The sequence below is a fragment of the Anthonomus grandis genome, chromosome 6, assembly GCF_022605725.1.
Source record: "Anthonomus grandis grandis chromosome 6, icAntGran1.3, whole genome shotgun sequence".
NCBI lineage: Eukaryota > Metazoa > Arthropoda > Insecta > Coleoptera > Curculionidae > Anthonomus > Anthonomus grandis.
Genome location: NC_065551.1, coordinates 3826022 through 3846759, shown reverse-complemented (window position 1 = coordinate 3846759; position 20738 = coordinate 3826022). Strand labels below are relative to the sequence as shown.

Sequence of the window (20738 nt, the reverse complement as noted above, 5' to 3'; positions counted from 1 at the left end):
AATAGAGTAAATAGAGTGCATTTTTAAAAGCCAGTGTTAAAAAATGTACCAATCCAATGTTTTTAAACTTATTATTCCAAACCTGCAAAAATATTACATAAGTGTTTAAACTGTCCTTTACCAGATGTTTAATACTTACCACTTTCACCGCTTTATGTTAGGCAAAGTTTGGATGATCTACGTTTTGTATTTTAATTAAAAAAATACTTGGATTAAATTGGAGAATTGAAACTACATCGCCCGCAAAATATATAAAGTAACCCATTTTAATCTAGGCACCCGAAAGTGTTAATATGCAAAAAAAATGGTTCAGACACAAGTTGTTTGTTGACGATTTAAATATTTATTCACCATTTGTTTAAATTAACAAGATATTCGAATATTTCACGAACAACTGTCTGAACCATTTCTTTGGTCGTCGGGAGTCAATCGTGATCTAAATATTTTAAAGGGTCATCTGCACGTATTAATACTTCTACTATTATTATTTTAATCATGTTAATAGAAAGTGTTCCCACATATATTCTACAAAAGAGTATTGGTTTACAAAGGTAAAACAAATACTTATAGTAGGAGAGCCAGCGACACTCGACCCTATTCATATCACAATTCAATATATGAATTGAAGATATGAATAATAACAATAATATGATAATGAATAATAGTGCATAGCTTGGACACGGGCGAGTGTGGAACACCCTTGTCGACCGGGCAAATCCTGTGCCAATTAATGTAATTAATTAATGAAAAATACGAAAATCTTGATTCGTAACGTCTTTAGGAATGAAATAAATAATTACATGACATTGAAGGGGGCAGGTGGTACTTTAAGGAAATATATGTGTGCCGCCCCCTCCCTTGTGCCGAACCACTGTTGACCGAGAGCAAAGGGGTTGCTTGTAACTACATATTGTGCTTACATCATCAAGAATATTGACAATTTTTTTTTAAATTGAAGCTTAGAATGTGCACATCAAGAATAATTATGTGTGCCATGGAAATTCGTGTGCCAAATGAGATGTTGACCGGTTTTTATCGGTCGACTTCAGCCCTATACCAAGATCATTGTAATTCATTCAACTCATTGAATTCACACTTTTGCGATTAATTGCAAAGTATTTCTGCCATTTAAATTGTATTTATATGGAAGCATAGAATGTTTCCACTTTCAAATGATTGATTTTTGTCAATTTGTTATATATTTATCTTTTTTTAAATCTCCGTTACGATCGCTTCTTATCTTCTCATTAAAAACCATTTTCGTCGATCCCCCATTATCATATACTTTTCGGAAATATAAACTTGTACTTAAAAGTGAAATTTGCATAATTTGCAATAGAAATTCCGAAAATTGATAATTTTTAGCTAATTTCTATATACAGCAATATTTTAGAAATGCAAGTAACTGACGTATTATTTGAATATGAGTACAAGCCTGATACATTTATTACTGAAAAAATTTATACAATATAAAAATGTAGCGTTCTGTAATTAATACAATTTGCGCATTACGAAACAAACAAGCTAATGACTACCGGGACATGTACTTATGAATACTCCTCATCATCATTTTCTTCTTCTCTCTCTGTGGTAGCGACCAAAATAGCTTCCACAGATAATGGTGTATGTTCAGCTTCGAACCAACGTGGACGCAACTTACCATTATTCACTTCCCACTCATTTTCCGTTGAATTAAAAAGAGAACATTTCAGTTGAGTTGCGTTGTGTCACATTGTCGCAACGTGCGTCGTTCTTAAAATTTTTTTATATAAAGATTTGTAACAGGGCCGAATGAGGCTCGAATCAAAACCTTTCATTTCTTTCATGAATTTCTCGCTGTCGCGTTTCGATGCATACATCTTACACATTACACATCTTGCTTTATCAACGCTATTCACTTTTTTAATATTGTACATAAGGCAGGTGAACTCTTCAATTTTCGTCATAACGTTTTTGTTTTTTACAACGTCGGGATGGTATAGCAAGCCAAACGCCTCTGAAAATGCGTTAACTTTTAGCAGCAATTGGAAAAAAGCTGAGGTGTAGTCGCAGCCTGTAAATGCATAAAAAGCTGGAAGAGCTTTGCATACTTTCACACCTAACACCTGTGCTAGTTGTGTACAGTTGACGCAATCACTATTCTTATTCGACACACTTGACATGAAAATAGTTTTGTTGGTCAGTTTGTGCATGTTCCCTAGTAGAATGATTAAAATGTCTGTGTCTGTTGCCTTGACCATTACAGTACAATCTGATTCCAGTTGAGCAATGTGATAAATTATTCTAGTATCTGCTTCTTCGTGAAAACATGTAAACGATTTTTCTTCGCAATAAATCACGGCATTGCCAGCAGCATGAAATGACAAACAACGCTCCTCTACGGTTAAAAATACTTTCTTTCCATTAAAATAAAGAGCCAATGTTTGCGTTTTCAAATTTTTCGACAGGAAATCAACAAAAGCTTCTTTGAATTTTTTATTTTTCAAACTTTTCGCGAAATCGACTGGTCTGGTTTGCTCGGGCCCTGTTATGGAGTATGCAATGTCTTCTTCATTTCGATTGTCACGTTCGTAATCCTTGATTGAATATGGAAAGTATCTGTGAAAAACCACGTGAATTTCCGAAGCTGTTGTACTGCATAATTTTTTCAAAAGAAACTCAGAGAATTTGGCAAAGGTCTGTGGCATATTTTTAGAAAAAATATACAAATAATGGAATCCGTCGATTACATCAACATCAATGTTAACGGGTGACTGGTTGTCAGTCAAGAATATGTGACTTCAATTTTCAATAAATTCACTCATGCGTTATTAACATCATTAGAAAAAATACCAAAGATTCACTGTTTTACTTCCAATGAAATTACTGCAGTTATCATCAATGAAATATAGTGTCATACAACCTGTAGTTGGTATGAACATTTATGTACTTACAACATGTTTCTCCCCGCAAAAAGTTCTCAAATTCTTCTTTCCATCTACTTTTGATGACACAAGCCTTTTGGTAGCACTCTCTGTGATATCCATAATTTTTCCTTGTTTTCTCGGAAAATTGTAGACCTTCGTATTTAATTTTTTTGAAATGCTATTGCGTTACGACACCTTTCAAATGAAATTTCCATGAATGGTATGAGATTCGTGGATTTTCCGCAAATAAAACACTTCATGGCTCGAAGGAAATGTTTTATTTCCGACTGCCAACGATAAACAATTTCTTCTCCTGTACCTTGCGCCTGCTTGAGCCAAACTGCGTCTCCGCTCTAGCTTAGGCACCCAATTCGACACGCTCATTATACACGGATAGGGTGGACAAAAATTCTATAGAATCTTGTTCTAGGAATGTAGAGTGTCCTGAAGAAAAAACGGACAAAGTTTCCGTTGTCTGCTATGTACAGTACCCAATTATTGAGTTGAGCCGACGGATAAAAACCGGTCAACATCTCATTTGGCACACGAATTTCCACGACACATAATTATTCTTAATGTGCACATTCTAAACTTCAATTTAAAAAAAAAATTGTCAAAATTCTTGATGATGTAAGCACAATAGTTACAAGCAACCCCTTTGCGCTCGGTCAACAGGGGATCGGTACAGGGGAGGGGGCGGCACACATATATTTCCTTAAAGTGCCACCTGTCCCCTTCAATGTGATGTACTTATTTATTTCATTCCTAAATACGTTACAAATCAAGATTTTCGTATTTTTCATTAATTAATTACACTAATTGGCACAGGATTTGCCCGGTCGACAAGGGTGTTCCATACTCGCCCGTGTCCAAGCTATGCACTGTTATTATTTATAACACAATTCCCGATGACGTAGGGTCGAGTGTCGCTGGCTCTTAGACTATTATAGTCATGGTGTCTCATATTTTCATATATTTTTCACCTCACTTAACAACAGAGTTCTTCAGAGTTGTAGTGTCGAAATCCTCTCACCAAAATAAGAAATACTTTTTACGAATAATGGTCAGAAATCTACCGGACCAATTATATTTTTTCCAAAATTTCCAGGTGTATGTACTCAAGCAAGCAGGTAGATTATTTTTCGCAGGAAAAAATCATCTTTTCAAGTAGTTTTTTTAAGCTTTTGTGCCACTATTCAGAAAAACTTTTTTAAGCATTATTATTTTTGAAAATTTAAATTCAAAAATTAATAAAATAAAGGGCACATGCCTTTCTCCTAGTAGTTGCAAATATTTTGAAAACGGCCTAAGTGCGGGTATACACGATCCGGTTTCAACGGATGCGGTAGAAACGCAGCGGTACCGCATTGGTACGACAACACATAGGTTTAAATAGTAAGCGATACACGATGCGTCAGCAACGCATCGACCGAAGAGAAACGCAGCTTGCTGCACAAGCAACGGACGACGGGATGGTCCTAGCCAACGCATGTATTTAAATGTATCGCGATACACGTTCCGGTTGTAACGCGCGTTTTTAGTCATTTTCATCCAAATTATAACATTAAATATCTTGTTTTAACACAGTTAACAATTCGCCAAATGATTTTTTAGAAAGATAAGGAAACATGTCTCCAGTATGAAAAGGGATGTAATAGTTAAAACTCTTAGAGTCACAATGTGTGCTCTACATGATTCTCTTTGTGTTATACTGACAATAAAGCGGACTGCTTTTTTTTGAAGAACAAAAACTAAGCTTTGTAAGCCCTGATTAGCAACACCCCGGAATGGTATACCATACCTAAGGTGAGACTCAAATAATGAGAAGTAAACTGTCTGGGCTAGTTGTTAACCCAATCCTTCCCTTTCCACTCGCACAGCAAAACATCGGACGGTTAGATGTGAACCAGTCCTTAATGATCTTAAGATCATTAGCTATAATTCAAGAAGCCTTACAATTTATTTCACTTTCCACAAGATAGATGTGCATCTGCAATAGGGTGAATTCTTCAGAGATATTCATTTATATAAATTAGGAACAATATTGGCCCAAGAACAGAGCCCTGAGGGACTCCACAATTGATGTTAAGCGCTGATGATCTCCCACCCGAGTGCACAACTGAATGGATTCGAAATCCATATCTTTCCGGCTTAAACAGTAGAATTCCGCGATCCACGCAATCAAATGCCTTTAACAGATCGCAGAAGACCGCTGCCGACACATTATTTTTATAATTTCTCCTCCCTTATAAACGGAAACCACCACAGAAGACTTTAGGCAAGCAGGAAACATATGTGTTTGAATTTAGAACAAAATTATCTATTATTTTAGTTTTAATCTAAATAATTTTCTATACAACTTTTATCCCTGTATTGTATTTTGGAAGGGTTCAATAGTAGCTATACAAAAAGTGCAAAAACGCTGCTGAGTACACCTGGAAAATATGGAAATTCTAGATGAAATCTAATTACCCTATAGTCGGATTACCGAATAGATGGAGTAAATGATGTGCGCGAAATATAGGCCCGCCCACCGATGCAACTTTAGCAGATTTAGACTAGGAGAATTATGCCTACTTATTTTAAATTATTTTACCGTACAGCTTTGCTTTGTAAGCAGCTTTTTTTAAAATATAATACGGTCGCCTGTAAAATGGACCCAAACCGATTTTGAGGTTGTGCCAGGTAATGATATAATAATCCCTTTTAAGTATTTTGTTATGTTAATATATTGGGGTTTACCGAAAATGGATAGGTAATCCTTTTAAGCAATCGTGCCAGGTCAAACATTTAGGGTGTAATTGGCCAGGTTCATCAAAACCGAGCGCTACCTGAGCGCTGGAAGTTTTGCCTATAATAGTACCAATAAGGACCAATAAAAATTATCACACCTCAGCAACAATCGAGCGCTCAGGGAGCGCTCTTACTTATTTATTACCTGCTGCTTCTGCTGTAAACTGGACTTTTTGCAATTTGTTGTATGCTGGATGCTCATAATCACTATGTTCATAATCACTTCCTTTTCAGCAATGGTCAAATGTTTTCGTACTCTTTTCTTGGGGGGTGACAATGGGGGGTGTACGTGGCGCGTCAGTCATTATTTGTTAACAAAAAAATAAACACAATCTCAACTTTTCAATATTGCGAAGATTCAAATATTCGAATAGCAGAGAATTCAACCAAAACGATATAAAGCCGCTCGACTAATAAAATGAAATAAAACCCCAAGTCATGAACCCTATCGAGGCTCTAGGCCACACCTCCGGCGCAGAACAATCACGTGACCACTCCATCTGTTCGGTAACCCAAGTATAGTGGATGTTTTTTAATTATTTAAATAAACCATAAAAGTTTTATTAAAATCGGCAAAAGCGCTTTAAAATGTATACATTAAAATTTTTTTTTTAATTTAATACATTATATCTTGGAAAGCTTTTTGAATCTATGTTCATAGGAATTTTTCCTATATTTTAGCCACAGGAACCTATCCTCCCTTAAAATGTTATCACTACAACTCTAACCCTGTACTAGCGCAGATTAACGTTGTATTACTCAAAGTAATTATTTACTCGAATAGAGCTTGTGAGATGAAAATTATTAAATTATTTTGAGAACTGAAAACTTTCTGAGACACCTTAGTTATTATTAGATATTAGTTATCAGTACATAAGTCTTGAATACATATATCTACTAATACCTAATATCTTATAAGTCAGGTTTTATATGATAAAAAACCTTTATATTAATACCAACCATTTAAAAATAAAATCAAAACATAAATAGCCTTTTTAAAAAGTGTTTAACTTCGAATGTTTTCTTTTACTTTTGTTTGTAGCTGTACGATTTTTTTCCCAAAATGATAAACTTACTCTATCATTGGAATAAGTATATAAATATAATTATTATGACTTTGTATTAGCTAAATAAAGATTTCAATTGTTAGTGTAAACATTCAGCCTTATACTTTAGATCTACGTTAATACCCGTATGATAATATACGTCTAATCAAAAGAGAAAGTTAGCAAACAAATATAAATGCATCAGAAAACTGTGATAATGAATTGTATATTTAACCCTTATGTGACTGGGAAAAAAACACCTTCTAAGGACGGCGTGGGTACCCGGGTACTTACTATGTATTTTATATACAGTGAATTTTTTTATCTCGGGTTATAGAGTTTTACGTGTAATATTTTCAACCCCATGTTAGAACCTGTTCTATTTAATCGATAGGATTGAAACTTGGAACAAGTGAAGTTTAAGTTAACAGACTTTAAAAAATCCCATTATTTTGCAAAAAAAATTGCGAGAAACCTATTTAAAATACGTTTTTCTGATGAAAAAGTTTGCTTTTTCTGCACCTCGTAACCTTCATTACCTTTACACTTCAAAGCAAGTAGACAAATATATGACAGTGACACAAAATAATTTTTAAATTGCTCCATTGAAATTGTTCAAAAAATCTTTAAAATGTCGATTTACACTACGGAGGAACGTATTGAGATGGTTTCAAACTACATTAGAGGAATGTCGGCGCAAGAAGTGGTAGATAATTTTGCCGTGTCTTATCCTAACCGTCCCGTCCCGTCTAGATCAACTGTACAACGGTTTCATGAAAAATTTATTACGATTGGATGCATCGCCAGTTCTCACTTAAAACGAAAAAGAACCGAAACTGTAGTAGACGAAGAATTTAAAATGGAGGTATGCTTGGCCGTTGAAGAAAATCCAACAAATAGTCTTACTCAGTTTGCTGAAGTTACCGGAAAAAGTAGGAGTAGTTGCTATAAGGCAATCAGAAAAGAAAAATACAAATCTTTTAAAGTTAGAAATGTTCAAGAACTCTTGCCTAATGATTATTTTCTTAGAATGCAGTTTTGTGAACAGTGGATGGAACGAATTAACAACGACCCCATAATTACAAACAATATACTATTTTCAGACGAAAGTACTTTCTGTACAAATGGTACAGTCAACAAACAAAATACTCGAATACTCGGGCGCGAGAAAATCCTCACGTCATCCAGGAAACGCATACCCAAACAAGACAGAAACTTAACGTGTGGGCAGGAATTCTTGGAGATCGAATAATTGGACCATTTTTCATAGATGGTAGCCTGAATACTGCAAAATATTTAGAATTACTTTAGGTGCAGGTCATTCCCGCATTAGAAAACGCTGTTCAAAGTGGCAGGATAATTTTTCAACATGATAGAGCACCCGCTCATAGTTCAGCGACTGTTACCGAGTTTTTGAATGCCACGTTCCCAGGACGCTGGATTGGAGGTTTTGGGCCATCTAAATGGCCGGCGCGAAGCCTCGATCTTTCGCCTTTAGATAACTTTTATTGGGGCTATCTATCATCGAAAGTGTTTGATATTGTTAGAGGCAGACCCAACAATATCGAAGAACTTCGTAATAGAATTATCGAGGCTTCGCGTACCATTACTCCCCGGTCTGGGCTTTTGTTTGGCTCAATTTGGAGGTCACTTTGAACAATTTATTTGAAAGGTTTTATTTGTTTATTGTTGATTTTTGAAAATATATTTTTGAGATTTTGAGGAAATTAGAAGAAGCCTTAGAACACCTAAGTGATGAAGAAGAAGAGCCATTTATTGCTTCTGATGAAGAAGAGTATATTCCACAACTGTCAGATGGAGAGGGCGAGGATTCTGATGTTGAAAACGATCCTGTTGTAGAGCTAGAAGATTCGGAGTCTGATGATGATGATGACGTTCATCCAGATTTAGCTTCACAATTCCATTGGACTAGTCAAGATGGCACTCAGTGATATGACTCACCTACACCACAACGACAAACGGTAGGTCGAAATATTTTGCGTGAAAAAAGTGGTGCACCAGCCTTAAGTCGTTTATATACGCCCAAAGACATTTTCAAAACTATGATATCCCCAGAAATGTGTACCCTGATTCTAAAATATAGCAATAAAAAAGGGAATAGAGGGAATAGAGTTACGGAGGGATATAACCAAAGGTTATTGGCAATAACTAAGCCGCCGAAAACATTTTCTCCAAAAGTATTTATTCCATTTACTGATGTAGAACTAGATGCATTCTAATTACTGCTGGTTTACATAGGTTCAATAAAGAACATATTTCTGAAATGTGGAAGATGGATTCGCCTCCTTTGTTTCGCGCAGCTATGCCTCGTGATCGCTTCAAAATGTTTCTAAGATTTATTCGGTTTGATGACCAGAATACGCGTATAGAACGTGCAAAGACAGATAAAGCAGCTCTAATTCGAGATATCTGGATTATGCTGAATTCAAATTTGGCAAAAAATTATCGGCCAACAGAGTGTATTACAGTAGATGAACAATTATTTCCATATAGAGGACACACTAAGTTTACCCAGTACATTCCCTCGAAACCAGCGAAATATGGAATAAAGGTTTTTTGGGCTTGTGATGCGATAAATTCCTATCCTCTAAAAGGTCAGCTATATACCGGAAAACCACCAGGTGGTGAACGTCAGGCAAATATTGGTGAGAGAACAGTATTGGACTTAGTTGCACATTATAAGGGATCAGGAAGAAATATCACAGCAGACAATTTTTTTACATTTTGCAACTTACTCGTACTTTAAATTCATGGAATATGACTTTAGTAGGAACAGTTAAAAAAAAATAAAACGTTTTTACCTTCCAATATGCAAGCACAAAAAGATAGAATCATAAATTCAACCATTTTTGCATTCAACAAAGATGCTACATTGTGCTCTTATGTTCCAAAAAAAAACAAGGCAGTGATTTTTTCATCAACTATGCACACAACAGGCGGAGTAGATAATACTTCTGTTGCAAAGCCTGAAATTAACAGATATTATAACAAAACTAAAGGCGGTGTTGACACTATGGACCAAATGCTATGTGAATATACTGTCAAACGTAGAACAAATCGCTGGCCATTAGCATTTTTTTTCAACATAATTGACGTTGCTAGTTCAGCTTCTTATTGTATATACAAGGAACCTAATCCTTCTTTCAAAGCTACTGATCAACGTCGGCGATTTTTAAAAGATCTTGGTAATGAGCTGTGTTTGTCAAGTATCCAAATAAGTTTCCAAATTCCAAAAGTTGTTGGTAATCATTTTACTCGTCAGGCTATAGAAATGGTACTTCACCGACGAATGCCTGTTCCTTTAGATAATCCAGTTAGAGAACAAGCAGTTTGTGAACGAGATGCATCTGGACGTGTAAAGGTGGTTGGTAGTTGCCAAATATGCCGAGAGCGAACCCATAAACGGAGAAAAACTCATAAAGCCTGTAGATCGTGCTCCAAACCAGTTTGTAATGAGCATTCAGTGGCTCAAACTATTTGTCAAAACTGTAATTCATAAGTAATGTTTTTTAGTGTTTTTAAGTGTTTGTTTGCTATGTTGCGTTAATTTGTACCTCACTGTAATTTTCTATGACTGCTTATTACTGTATATATAATAAAACATATGAATTTAACTCTTAAAAATTTTATTAGTCTTCCAGTCAACTATGGGTGAAAATTTTTTACACCTTATTTACTTTGAAAATAAAAAAAAATAATTTCAAATTTTAACAATAACTTAAAAAAACCAAATTAAGAAATGTCACAAAAATACAAGCTTCATCGAAGGTGAGTTAAAAAGATATTCATATCTGAAAACTGAAAAGGTACCCGGGTATATCTAAATATATATCTAAATATACCCGGGAATATTTAAAATAAACTGCACGAAAAACAAGAATATTCAAAAAATGTGTTAAATATTTAAGAAATATTATCATACGTGTCTTAAATGTCATCTACTCTAATATCTAAAAAGAATCTAACCTCCAAACGATGTTCTCTGCCTCGGCCGTGTTTCTCTAAGACTACAACAAGCAAGAACAAAAATAAACACAAAACATAAAGCGAGAAACTAAATCAAGAAAAATGTACAAAAGCTTTTACAGGTTCAAACCAAACAATTTATAGTATTATACCGGATATCACCAAAATCTTGAACTTCAACAAAACATTTAGTTTTTAAATTCCGTTTGTTTCATAATATTTTCATAATTTATTATATATTTTTTTCCACTGGCCTGTATATTCTTTATATTAGTATAAAGAATATTATACTAATATAAAGAATATCCAGGCCAATGGAAAAATATATTTGGTTGATATTTGGTATAATACTTAAAAAAAAACTAGGAAAAATCAATCGAAACATAAAGCAAAATTACCATAGATTGAACTTAAAAGAAAAAATTAAGATAAAAAAGAAAGGCTCAGCAATAATAAAATCAGGTTAAAAATATATTTTCTTTTAAGTTTAACTTGTTATTTACATTTACTCACTGGTTTCCTGTACTTCCTGGGTAGAATTAGTGTTGGTTATGGCGGCAGATGTCGAAGTAACAGAATTACTGGAAACTTCCTGTTCGCTATGAACGGTGGTGCTATTACTAGTACTACTACTAATTACGGTCGTCACGGATTTCGTTACTTGTAAACCTGTTATCCGCCTGCTTAGTTCTTCGCCTAAAAGTCCTTCATATATGAGCATCCAGATCAAGTTTAGTAGTTATATTAGTCCACAAAAGGAGTTTAAAAAATTACACTCATTATGAACTATTGTAAAATAATTCTGAATGCTGGTTAGTACTCTATGACCCATTTTAATTATAATTGCAGGCACAGATTTTATGTTTAACGTTATAATACATTTTTGAGACATTTTATATACCTAATAATGTCGAGCTTCATAAAAGTGTTATCATTACTTCGGAACATTTAGATCATGACAATATTTTTATAGAATAAAATCCAATTTTTCGAGAAGAACTTACACGGAAAAAAGCTTAAAATTAATAGAAGACACATTTACAAAAGTTTAAAATTGGTATCAGTTATACACCCCAGGGTTTGAATCCATGTCAAAAAAAAAACTTTTTTTTTTTAAATTATTTTATTACTTTCAGTTTTATTTGTTTATTATTGACAAGGACCCAATAGTTTCCAAACCTAGGTGACATTTATGTTGAGAACTTCTAAAAGTACTATAGTACCTGATGGTGTGTTACTAAAATTTTTTTTTGGTGAAGGTAAGAGAAGAGTAAAGATTTAAGGAGAACATATTAGTGATTAGTATGCTGTGAAAGATCAGTACCATATAAAAGAAATTGTAAAGGGCAAGAACAAGGTATTAAAAGACTATGAAGAGTTAAAACACAGTGTGTTGAAAAGTGAGTACAAAAATGATGTACTTGATCACTAACACAGTAATGGTGGTTATTTTGTAGCTTTATTTATTTCTAGTATTTCCAACAGATCAAGTTTATTGCTTTTCCAACAGAAATGTAAAAACTTTGAGTCATTAGCTGGGTTAAAACTGTGGTTGTTAGTATAAACATGTCTTGGAAGTTGTTCTCGCTACTTTACATTTATCAATGATCTCCCATTAAAGGAGACACTTAGATCCCAGGCAGCTTCACGTATTAACAAATATCACAGGCATAATAGCTTTTCTTCCTCGATGTGTTTCCTTCCACTGATCTTAAGACTCTAAAATCTTTACAGAATAAGATCATTACTAATAACTTGATCTTCACTAAAGCAGACAAGGGCAACTGCCTTGTGATCTTCGACAGAGTTCAATATGTTGAAAAAGTTGAAAGATTCTTGTCTATAGATAATTTTTCAGTTGTCAACTTCTATCCTACTGACAAATTTTTAGTTCAATTCAAAAATACATTAAAACAAGTAAATACAACTTTACAATATTTTAACACAAATAAATTTAAACTAACACCTATCAATCCGTCTATACCTTTGTTGAATGGCTTGCCCAAGATCCACAAGCATCATATTTATTTTATCTCACTAAGTTTAAAAGTTAATTTTCTATAAAAAATTCCACTCAACTTGCTCACGCGTTGTAGGATATCATTCTAGCTGATTCATCTTTTTTAAAGTCTTTTGATGATGCTTTTCATCCTGAGGTTTGTTTACCTTTAGTTGTAGACTTACTTAAAAAAAACACTAATCTTGGAAAAGCTCATATTGATAAACTTTGTGTTCTTGTTGACTTAGTTTTACAATATTTTTTTTTTCAATTTAACTATAAATACTATAAACAAAACTCAGGTGTTGCAATGGGTTCTAGCCTGTACCCTCTTTTGGCTGAATTGTTTGTCAGACTTGGAGAATAAAATAAAAAAATAGTTCTCTCTTTTAACACGGGTAAGTTCAAGGTACCAGTTCAAGGGTAGTCCCTCCGATCTTCGAAATTTTATCACGTCCTTAAACTCTTTACACTCATGCATTAATTTTACATTTGAATTTGAAACCAACGAATTTTGATACCTTAAATTACCACATATAAACAACAAGATCAAATTTTCAATACATCCACTGACAGTACCATCCATTATAACTCGAATCACCCTAACAGCCAGAAATTCGCGGCCTTCCATTCTCACTTTTCATTCCCCTAGATAAATCTTACTTTGACACAGAGTTAAATATTATAAAACAAATAGCTTCTGACGACCACTTTCCTTTAAAATTAAACACTAAAATTAATTTCAAACGTTTAAATAAACATTTAAATAAAAAGCTGATAATCAAACAACCCAATATTTTCTCACCCCCTTTTGGGGTACGATTTCATACCAAATCAAAAATATATTTAATTCACATAATATCAATAGTAGCTTTAAAACTAAACATACAGTAAGCTCATTTGTTAAAGACAAAATCCCCCCAGAACAAAAATCAGGAGTCTATCAGATAGGGTGCTCGAGTGAGAATTGCAATGCATTTTATATTGGACAGACCGGTCGAAGATTTTCTACACATATTAATGAACATTGTAGGGAGATTGAGCAAGAACCGAAATATTTGCCCTACAAGCATCAAATCGAACTTTTCAAGACATATTTATACTACCATCCACAGTTTTAACCCAGCTACTGACTCAAAGTTTTTACATTTCTGCTGCAAAAGCAACAAACTTGATCTGTTGGAAATACTAGAAGTCAATAAAGCTACACAAAACAACCACCATTATTATGTTAATCATCAAGTACATCATTCTTGTACTCACTTTTTCAACTCACTGTGTTTTAATTCTTTATAGTCTTTTAATACACCATTCTTGCCCTTTATAATTTCTTTCATATGGTACTGATCCATTGCTTTCCTTCGCAGCGTACTAATCACTACGTTAGCCGCGCTATCTAATATGTTCTCCATGAACCTTCTACTTTCCTCTTGCTTTCACCAAAAAAAATTTTAGTATATGCACCATCAGGTACTATGGTGCTTTTATGACTTCTCTAGTCACCTTTTTCCAGGTTTGAGTTTAGTATGTTCTTTAGCATACCATTCGGTCATTGTCAACAATAGAACAAATAAAATTTTAAAAAATAAAATAAAGGGTTTTTTTGACATGGAATCAAAGCCTGGGGCATATAACTGATACCAATTTTAAATGGGCCTTATATTAATTTAAATTTTTTGTCTGTGTCTGTCTTTTTGTTTCTTTATTCAGAACTATGTCCTTTTATATATACTTTTATTATTGCCGATGGACACCGTTGTGTCCGAAACATGTCAATAATTTTAAAAAGCTGAATCATGTTTAATAAATAAGTGGAGGGAGACTGCAGGACTTTCATTTTATCTTAAATAAAATATGATTTTGTTGGCTCGAATGAAAGTTTTAGCGCATACTTTCAGTAATGTGTAAAAAAATTAAGCAAATATTTTTGAGATATACATTATGTGTATTAGTGCTGCAAAAATATTTAATTATTAATAAGAATTAAACGGCACCGTTTTTTGCACGAAAATGTATAGGATAAGTTGTTTTCATATAAAACTATAACATAAAAGAAACTTAGTAGTTAATCCTTACTCTTAGAAAATTCAAGTCCCGGTTGTAAAAACTTTAGTGACATAATGGGTATTTTCCCTTGCCTAAAAATAAATAAAAAAAAGATGAAAACAATGAAATTATTTATAATTTACTTTCCGGGAGACATCTCAAGTTCATAGTATTTCTGACTTGAGTCCCATAATAGTCCCCGTGTTCGAAAAGGTTTTATATAAAAAACTATAAATAATTTCACTAATAATAAACCCATCTTGAATAAACCCCACTGATCGGATTATCAATCAGGATTTCTCAAGAATCACAGCACTTCTTTGGTTTTAGTTAATATTTTGGATATTATTCAAAAAGCAGACTGTCAGTTTTAAAATTTAGTCTAGTATTTATCAAAGAGCAAAGAGTGCCTCATTGGTTTTTATATAATAAATGGTTTTAATTGTGTATCTTTCGATATGTAATACCGGGTTTATACAACAAGTTCATACTGATAAGTCAACTTTTTTTTTTAAACTCATTTAAAAAAATTAAATTAAATTACCATTTTGCGTTGTTAAGTTTTTCTTGATGAAATAAACTCAATCAAAAATCAACATCTTTTGTTTTTAATTTCAAACATTTTAGCATTAATTGCGATCTCTTTCCAAATAATGTTAGTCTGTTTGATATCAAAAATCTCGAGAAACGTTATTTCTTTACGTCAATATTGATTACGTCATGATTGAAGGGTACACTTTGGGCATAAATGCACTGTATTGCAGAAGCAGTGAATTGAAGCATAATTCGACAGGTTTTTTTAAGGCTTCACTTTAAAAATCTTGGGCTTTGCGATAGTTCATTACAAAAATTGAAAAATCTGTTTCGATGAGTCTGATCCCTCTAACTTTGTCCTTGCTAATTTTCTTTAATAAACTTAATTTTTTGTGCTAAAAGGTTTTTGTACTACTTACGGTATAACCATTAAATTCAAAGTTTCCCACAAAAGGCAAGAAAGAAAATACACATTTTCGTTTTTAGTTGAACTGTATAGGTATTTTTGAGTAAATACACACACACAGAAATAAAAAAGTTATTGAAAATTACTATGCTTGATGGCGAAAGGAAAAATGCGATTTATTGAGTATTTCAAAATGTTGAGTACTTTTAAAATTATAGGCATTCATAGAAAACCGAAAAAAATTAACTCCCGTTTTGATCTAATTTTAGTACTGTGGTTTCAAATTTTTGAATTTCTTAACAATTTTTTTTTACCGTGATGAATAACCCGTCGGTAATTTACAAAACTAAATTCAAACACAACTATCACATTTTTAAGAAATTATCAGATTTTTGCTCAACTTGTGTCTTTTGATCATCATTTCTTAACTAACTGTCCTGAAAAAGAAAATTACTTCACTGTTTGGCAAGTGATTTCAAAAGTTGGCGTATCTAATCTATATTTCAAACTGGTAAGATACGCTAGATTAATGGCCCAACAGAGGTGTATTTTTTTCAGTACATAGTCAAATGTACGCCGCTATTCTAAGCTAAATTAATAATTGTACAGTCAAAATAAATAAAATAAAACTTTACTTAAGTCGCAGCTAATGTTCAAATTATCTGCCTTTATCCTCCTGATATGACGTTTTAAATTGGTTTAGTGTAAACTTTTTCTTAATTTTAATTTATCATTTTTTATTAATTATTGTTCCCCGTAAAGTTCATTTGTTACACTGGTTTCTTCTGGACTAGCTGTAATTGCTCTTGCCGGTCTTCTCAGTTGCAACTGCGTGCTATGGTACTTTTGCCTATGGTGCTTTTTACCTATACTTCTTTTCTCTATAGCATCTGGGTGCTGATATTGGATTAAAGGATTTTTAACTTATCTTAAGATAAGAAAGAATAATTAGGCTTCGGGGAAAGGTTGCCAGTTATCTTTGGGCGGAGCCAGAGCCCGAGCCCCACTCCTCGCAGAAAAAATAAAGATTGAGTGAGTCGGGCAGAGGACTGAGATCGGTTTCAACTTAGATACTAAATGAACTGTTTTAGTGAGTGTATTTGAATTGGGCGGCTACTATCAGATTACGCCTTTCCATGGCCAGTTTTCCCTTGGTCTCAGGAGAAATTCTCCTATTAGGGTGTTGTCCATACTTCGGACTTTTTCCTTGAACTTCGAATGTTTTTTAACTATGTATTCTTGAATAGTATCAAGTTTGCAGTCAGAGTGCAGATCAACATTCTTTACAAAGAAGGGTGCATTAGTGAACATCCTCAGACACTTATTCTGAAACAACTGAAGCTTTCTGTAAAGTAGGTAAATTTAAATAATTTCTTTAAATTGGGTGAAAATGGCGCCAGGCTATTCTTCTACCCCGTCCTATCTATCTGTACGGGTATTCCCTGTTCAGAAACAGCCCTACAGGGTAAGTGAGACAGGTAGTGACGCAACTTACGTCATTAATTAAGACCTTTGCTACTGCAGTACTTTGCTATCCTCCGTTTACTACGCAGGTTCGCTATCTTTCTGGATTTTTTCGTTAATTCGGATTGTTGCAATGACAGAGAAGATCCGCGATTCTTGGAAAGAATTCTATGGTTCGATGAATAGACTTTTAAGAAGGATGAATTCATAAATCTCCACAATATACATGAGTGGCATGTGGAAAATCCACATTTACACCGAGAGGACCGGTCACAATACCAGTTTAAAGTTAACATGTGGACAGGAATACTTAATGGTAGAGTTATTGGACCATTCGAGTTGCCGGAAAATTTGAACGCCGAAGTTTATCTAGATTTCTTGAAAAAATATTTACCAGACAGGCCCACTATGCTCGTTCAGTAAGGGACTTTCTGAATAAAGAATACCCGAATAGGTGGATAGGGCGGGGTGGAATAATGGCGTGGCCGCCACGTTCACCCGATTTAAATACTTTGGATTTCTTTTATTGGGGGGCAATTAAAGACAAAGTCTACAACTATCATATAGAAGTCGTAGCAATAATGGGAATAATGCGATCTTTTCTAAAAAAGGTGTAGAATGTGTATTAGGAATGAGGGCAGACAATTTGAGCATTTGTTGCGACTCTTATAAAGTTTTATTTCATTTCCTTTAATTTTTTTTTCATTTATTTATTTATTTTGACTGAGCAATTATTAACTTAGCTTAGGGTAGCGGCGTTCATTTGACTATGTACTAAAAAAAATACATCCCTATTGAACCAATAATTTAGCAAGTATCTTATCATTTTGAAATCTAGAGTAGATACGCCAATTTTTGAAATCACTTGCCAAACAGTGAAGTAATTTTAGTAAGTTTAGTAATTTACCGACATAAAAAAAAAATTTAATAAATTCAAAAATTGTAGCCCCAGTACTAAAAAGATCAACAGGGGGTGTCAATTTTTTTCAGTTTTCTATAAATGCCTATAATTTCAAAAGTACTCAAGATAGATTTTTTAAATATGTTTTTTGAATCCCTGAGTACTTGATCTATTGCCCGTTTTCAACTTATCGTTGATTTTTGGGTACACCCTGTATAAAAATTTATATAACTTTTTTTCTCTGTACAGATGATGGAAATGCAATTACTTGTATATTTCATGTATGTATATTTTTGCCATGAAAATACAAAGGAATAATTCAATTAAACAAAGTTGATGCTTGGCCACCTTGTATTTTTCGATTGTATTTAGGAGAAATTGATGGTTATTTATCCGCTTGTAAATTTATTCTATCAATAACATCAATAATTGTTTACGTAAAATCAAAAGTACCTCTTCTTAAGTAGATTAGATTAGACTTAGAGGTACAAGATATTATACATAAAAAGTATCTCAAAATTTGTGTAGAATATAGAAAAATATAATACACGAGTGTATCATTTAAAATAACACCGTATAACAGAAAACATTTTAAAAATATAGGTTTTTGTCAATTAATGCGATTGTATGACTGTTTCGCTATTATAGTTATTTACCGAATCAACGATCTTCGATATTTACCTGATCCAAGATGATCCTTAACGCTGTCAATTGTGATGTCGCCCACGCTGCTCGATACTGTGACGTTATGAGGAGTTTCTATGCCGTTTTCTGGAACTTCATCTACCTGTGTCAAAAACTCATTTAATGAATATTTTTAGTTAGCCTTAAGCTTTGGAAATTTCCCTTATGTTCGTAAATGAAATACCGTGTATATAAATAATTATTTTATCATGAAAAGTGCTTATAAGTTATCTATTAATTTTAATATGGAAAATTACTTAGCTGATCGATTTTAAAATGTGTCGTCTTTTGAATGTAACTTTTATATTTATAATTTTTTGCCATATATAATTTTAGCCGGATAAAAGCGCATAGCAGCGTCTAAATGCTATCATGATAAAATAAATGTTATATTACATTTGAGAAATTTATAGAGCAACAAAATCTCATTAGGTACATATGTAAGACTATGGAGTGGCAATAATAATTTGGAACAATAATTTAAGACACTTTCATATTTCGGCATTGGTTTTACAGCAACATTTATTTATTTCAGGAACTATCCCGCGGTTTTGAATCATATGAGTTATTACAATTTAAAAATAGCGATAAATAAATAAACACCTATAAATAAATAAATATAGAACACTATTTAATTTTAACATTCACCAAAATATTAATAATCTGTTAATACGAATATAAATTACATTAGTAACGCCCTCCTTTAGACCATTACCTACTGCAGTACTATAATTTATAGTGTTGTTTGTTTTACAAAATTTTAAGGTTTTACGTAATTGTACTTTTTGGTAAAATGATTCTAATAAAATTATTTACATTTGCCGATTTATGTAACTTTGCCATTTTTATTAAACTGTTGTTTAGCTTTTAAATATTGTCTCTTGCATAACCTAATTTAATAATTGTTTTGTTCTAACTGCTATTATGTACTATTTTAAATATTATTTACAAATTTATGACCAATCTTCCTAGGAATCATTTGCGCGGTTGGTATGTTGTGGTCCTCCTTGTATTTGGGTTTTTAAGCATAACTTTGTCCCTATTCAATTGATAAATTTCACCCTAATGAAATTTACTTAAAATAAACAAAAATATAATAAAAATCTACTACTCGATTTTTAATCCTTAAAACTTTGCACGTGTCCGGTGACATCAGCACTCACTATACAGGGTGTTCCGTTGATCATGTTACAAACTTCTAGGGCAGATAGAAAACGTCAAAAGAAAAACAAAAGTTTATATAAACATGGGTCCGGAAAAGCTTCCTCAGGGATCTAGAGCTCTTTGAAAATAACCTTTAAAAACTAGTTTTTTTTAATAGCCCCGGAACTACTTTAGCTACCGCAACCAATTTTGGGAGGTAAATTATTGTTAGTACGTTTATTCTTTTGAAACTGCTAAATAAAAAAAAATTTACCAGGGGCTTCAGAATCAGGGGGGTATTTGGTAAATTTAGGCCCATTTCTTTAAGACTTTAATTTCTGCCCGTTTGGGCATTAGATTATGTTGTTCCTATGCTTTTTACATACAAAAGGTGCTCTTAGTAAAAGTCGGTAAATATCACCGTTTTTGTGGAAATTGACTAAAACCAAACTAAGATACAGCACCTGAATTAATTATTTTAATAATAATAATAATGCTAATTCATTGCCACTGTCAGTATTTTTTAAATTTGTCACTGTGAGTATTTTTTACATAATATTAATTGAATTAATTCCCTTTTTATTACGGTTAAGTAATGGAAGATTACACTTTTGCTGAATACGCAGATATGCTTTTAATTTATGGGGAAGTTCGATGTAATGGTAGAGCTGCTTCTCGACTATATGAAGAGCGGTTTCCCGAAAGGCGAATCCCAGCTCACACACTTTTTAAAAGGGTCAATCAACGGCTCAGGGAGATTGGCTCCGTTAAAATAAAACGCCAAGATAATGGCGCGCAAAGGAACATCCGAATCCCGGATTTTGAGGAA

General features: G+C 33.2%; 2 protein-coding genes across 2 annotated transcripts in view; one reads left to right on the top strand and one right to left on the bottom strand.

The window, feature by feature from the left end:
• Nucleotides 1-20738, bottom strand: part of LOC126737848 (lethal(2) giant larvae protein homolog 1) — a 173095-nt gene that overhangs the window by 1030 nt on the left and 151327 nt on the right. Inside the window, exons 20-22 of the mRNA XM_050442912.1 lie at nt 18764-18869; nt 11246-11428; nt 10733-10773 (exon numbers count right to left, since the gene is read on the bottom strand). Coding sequence (XP_050298869.1) covers nt 10733-10773; nt 11246-11428; nt 18764-18869 — 330 coding nt within the window. The remainder of the gene's footprint in view (nt 1-10732; nt 10774-11245; nt 11429-18763; nt 18870-20738) is intronic.
• The window catches only part of LOC126737850 (zinc finger CCHC domain-containing protein 10-like), a 621641-nt gene that overhangs the window by 591791 nt on the left and 9112 nt on the right, over nt 1-20738 (top strand). The window lies entirely within an intron of this gene.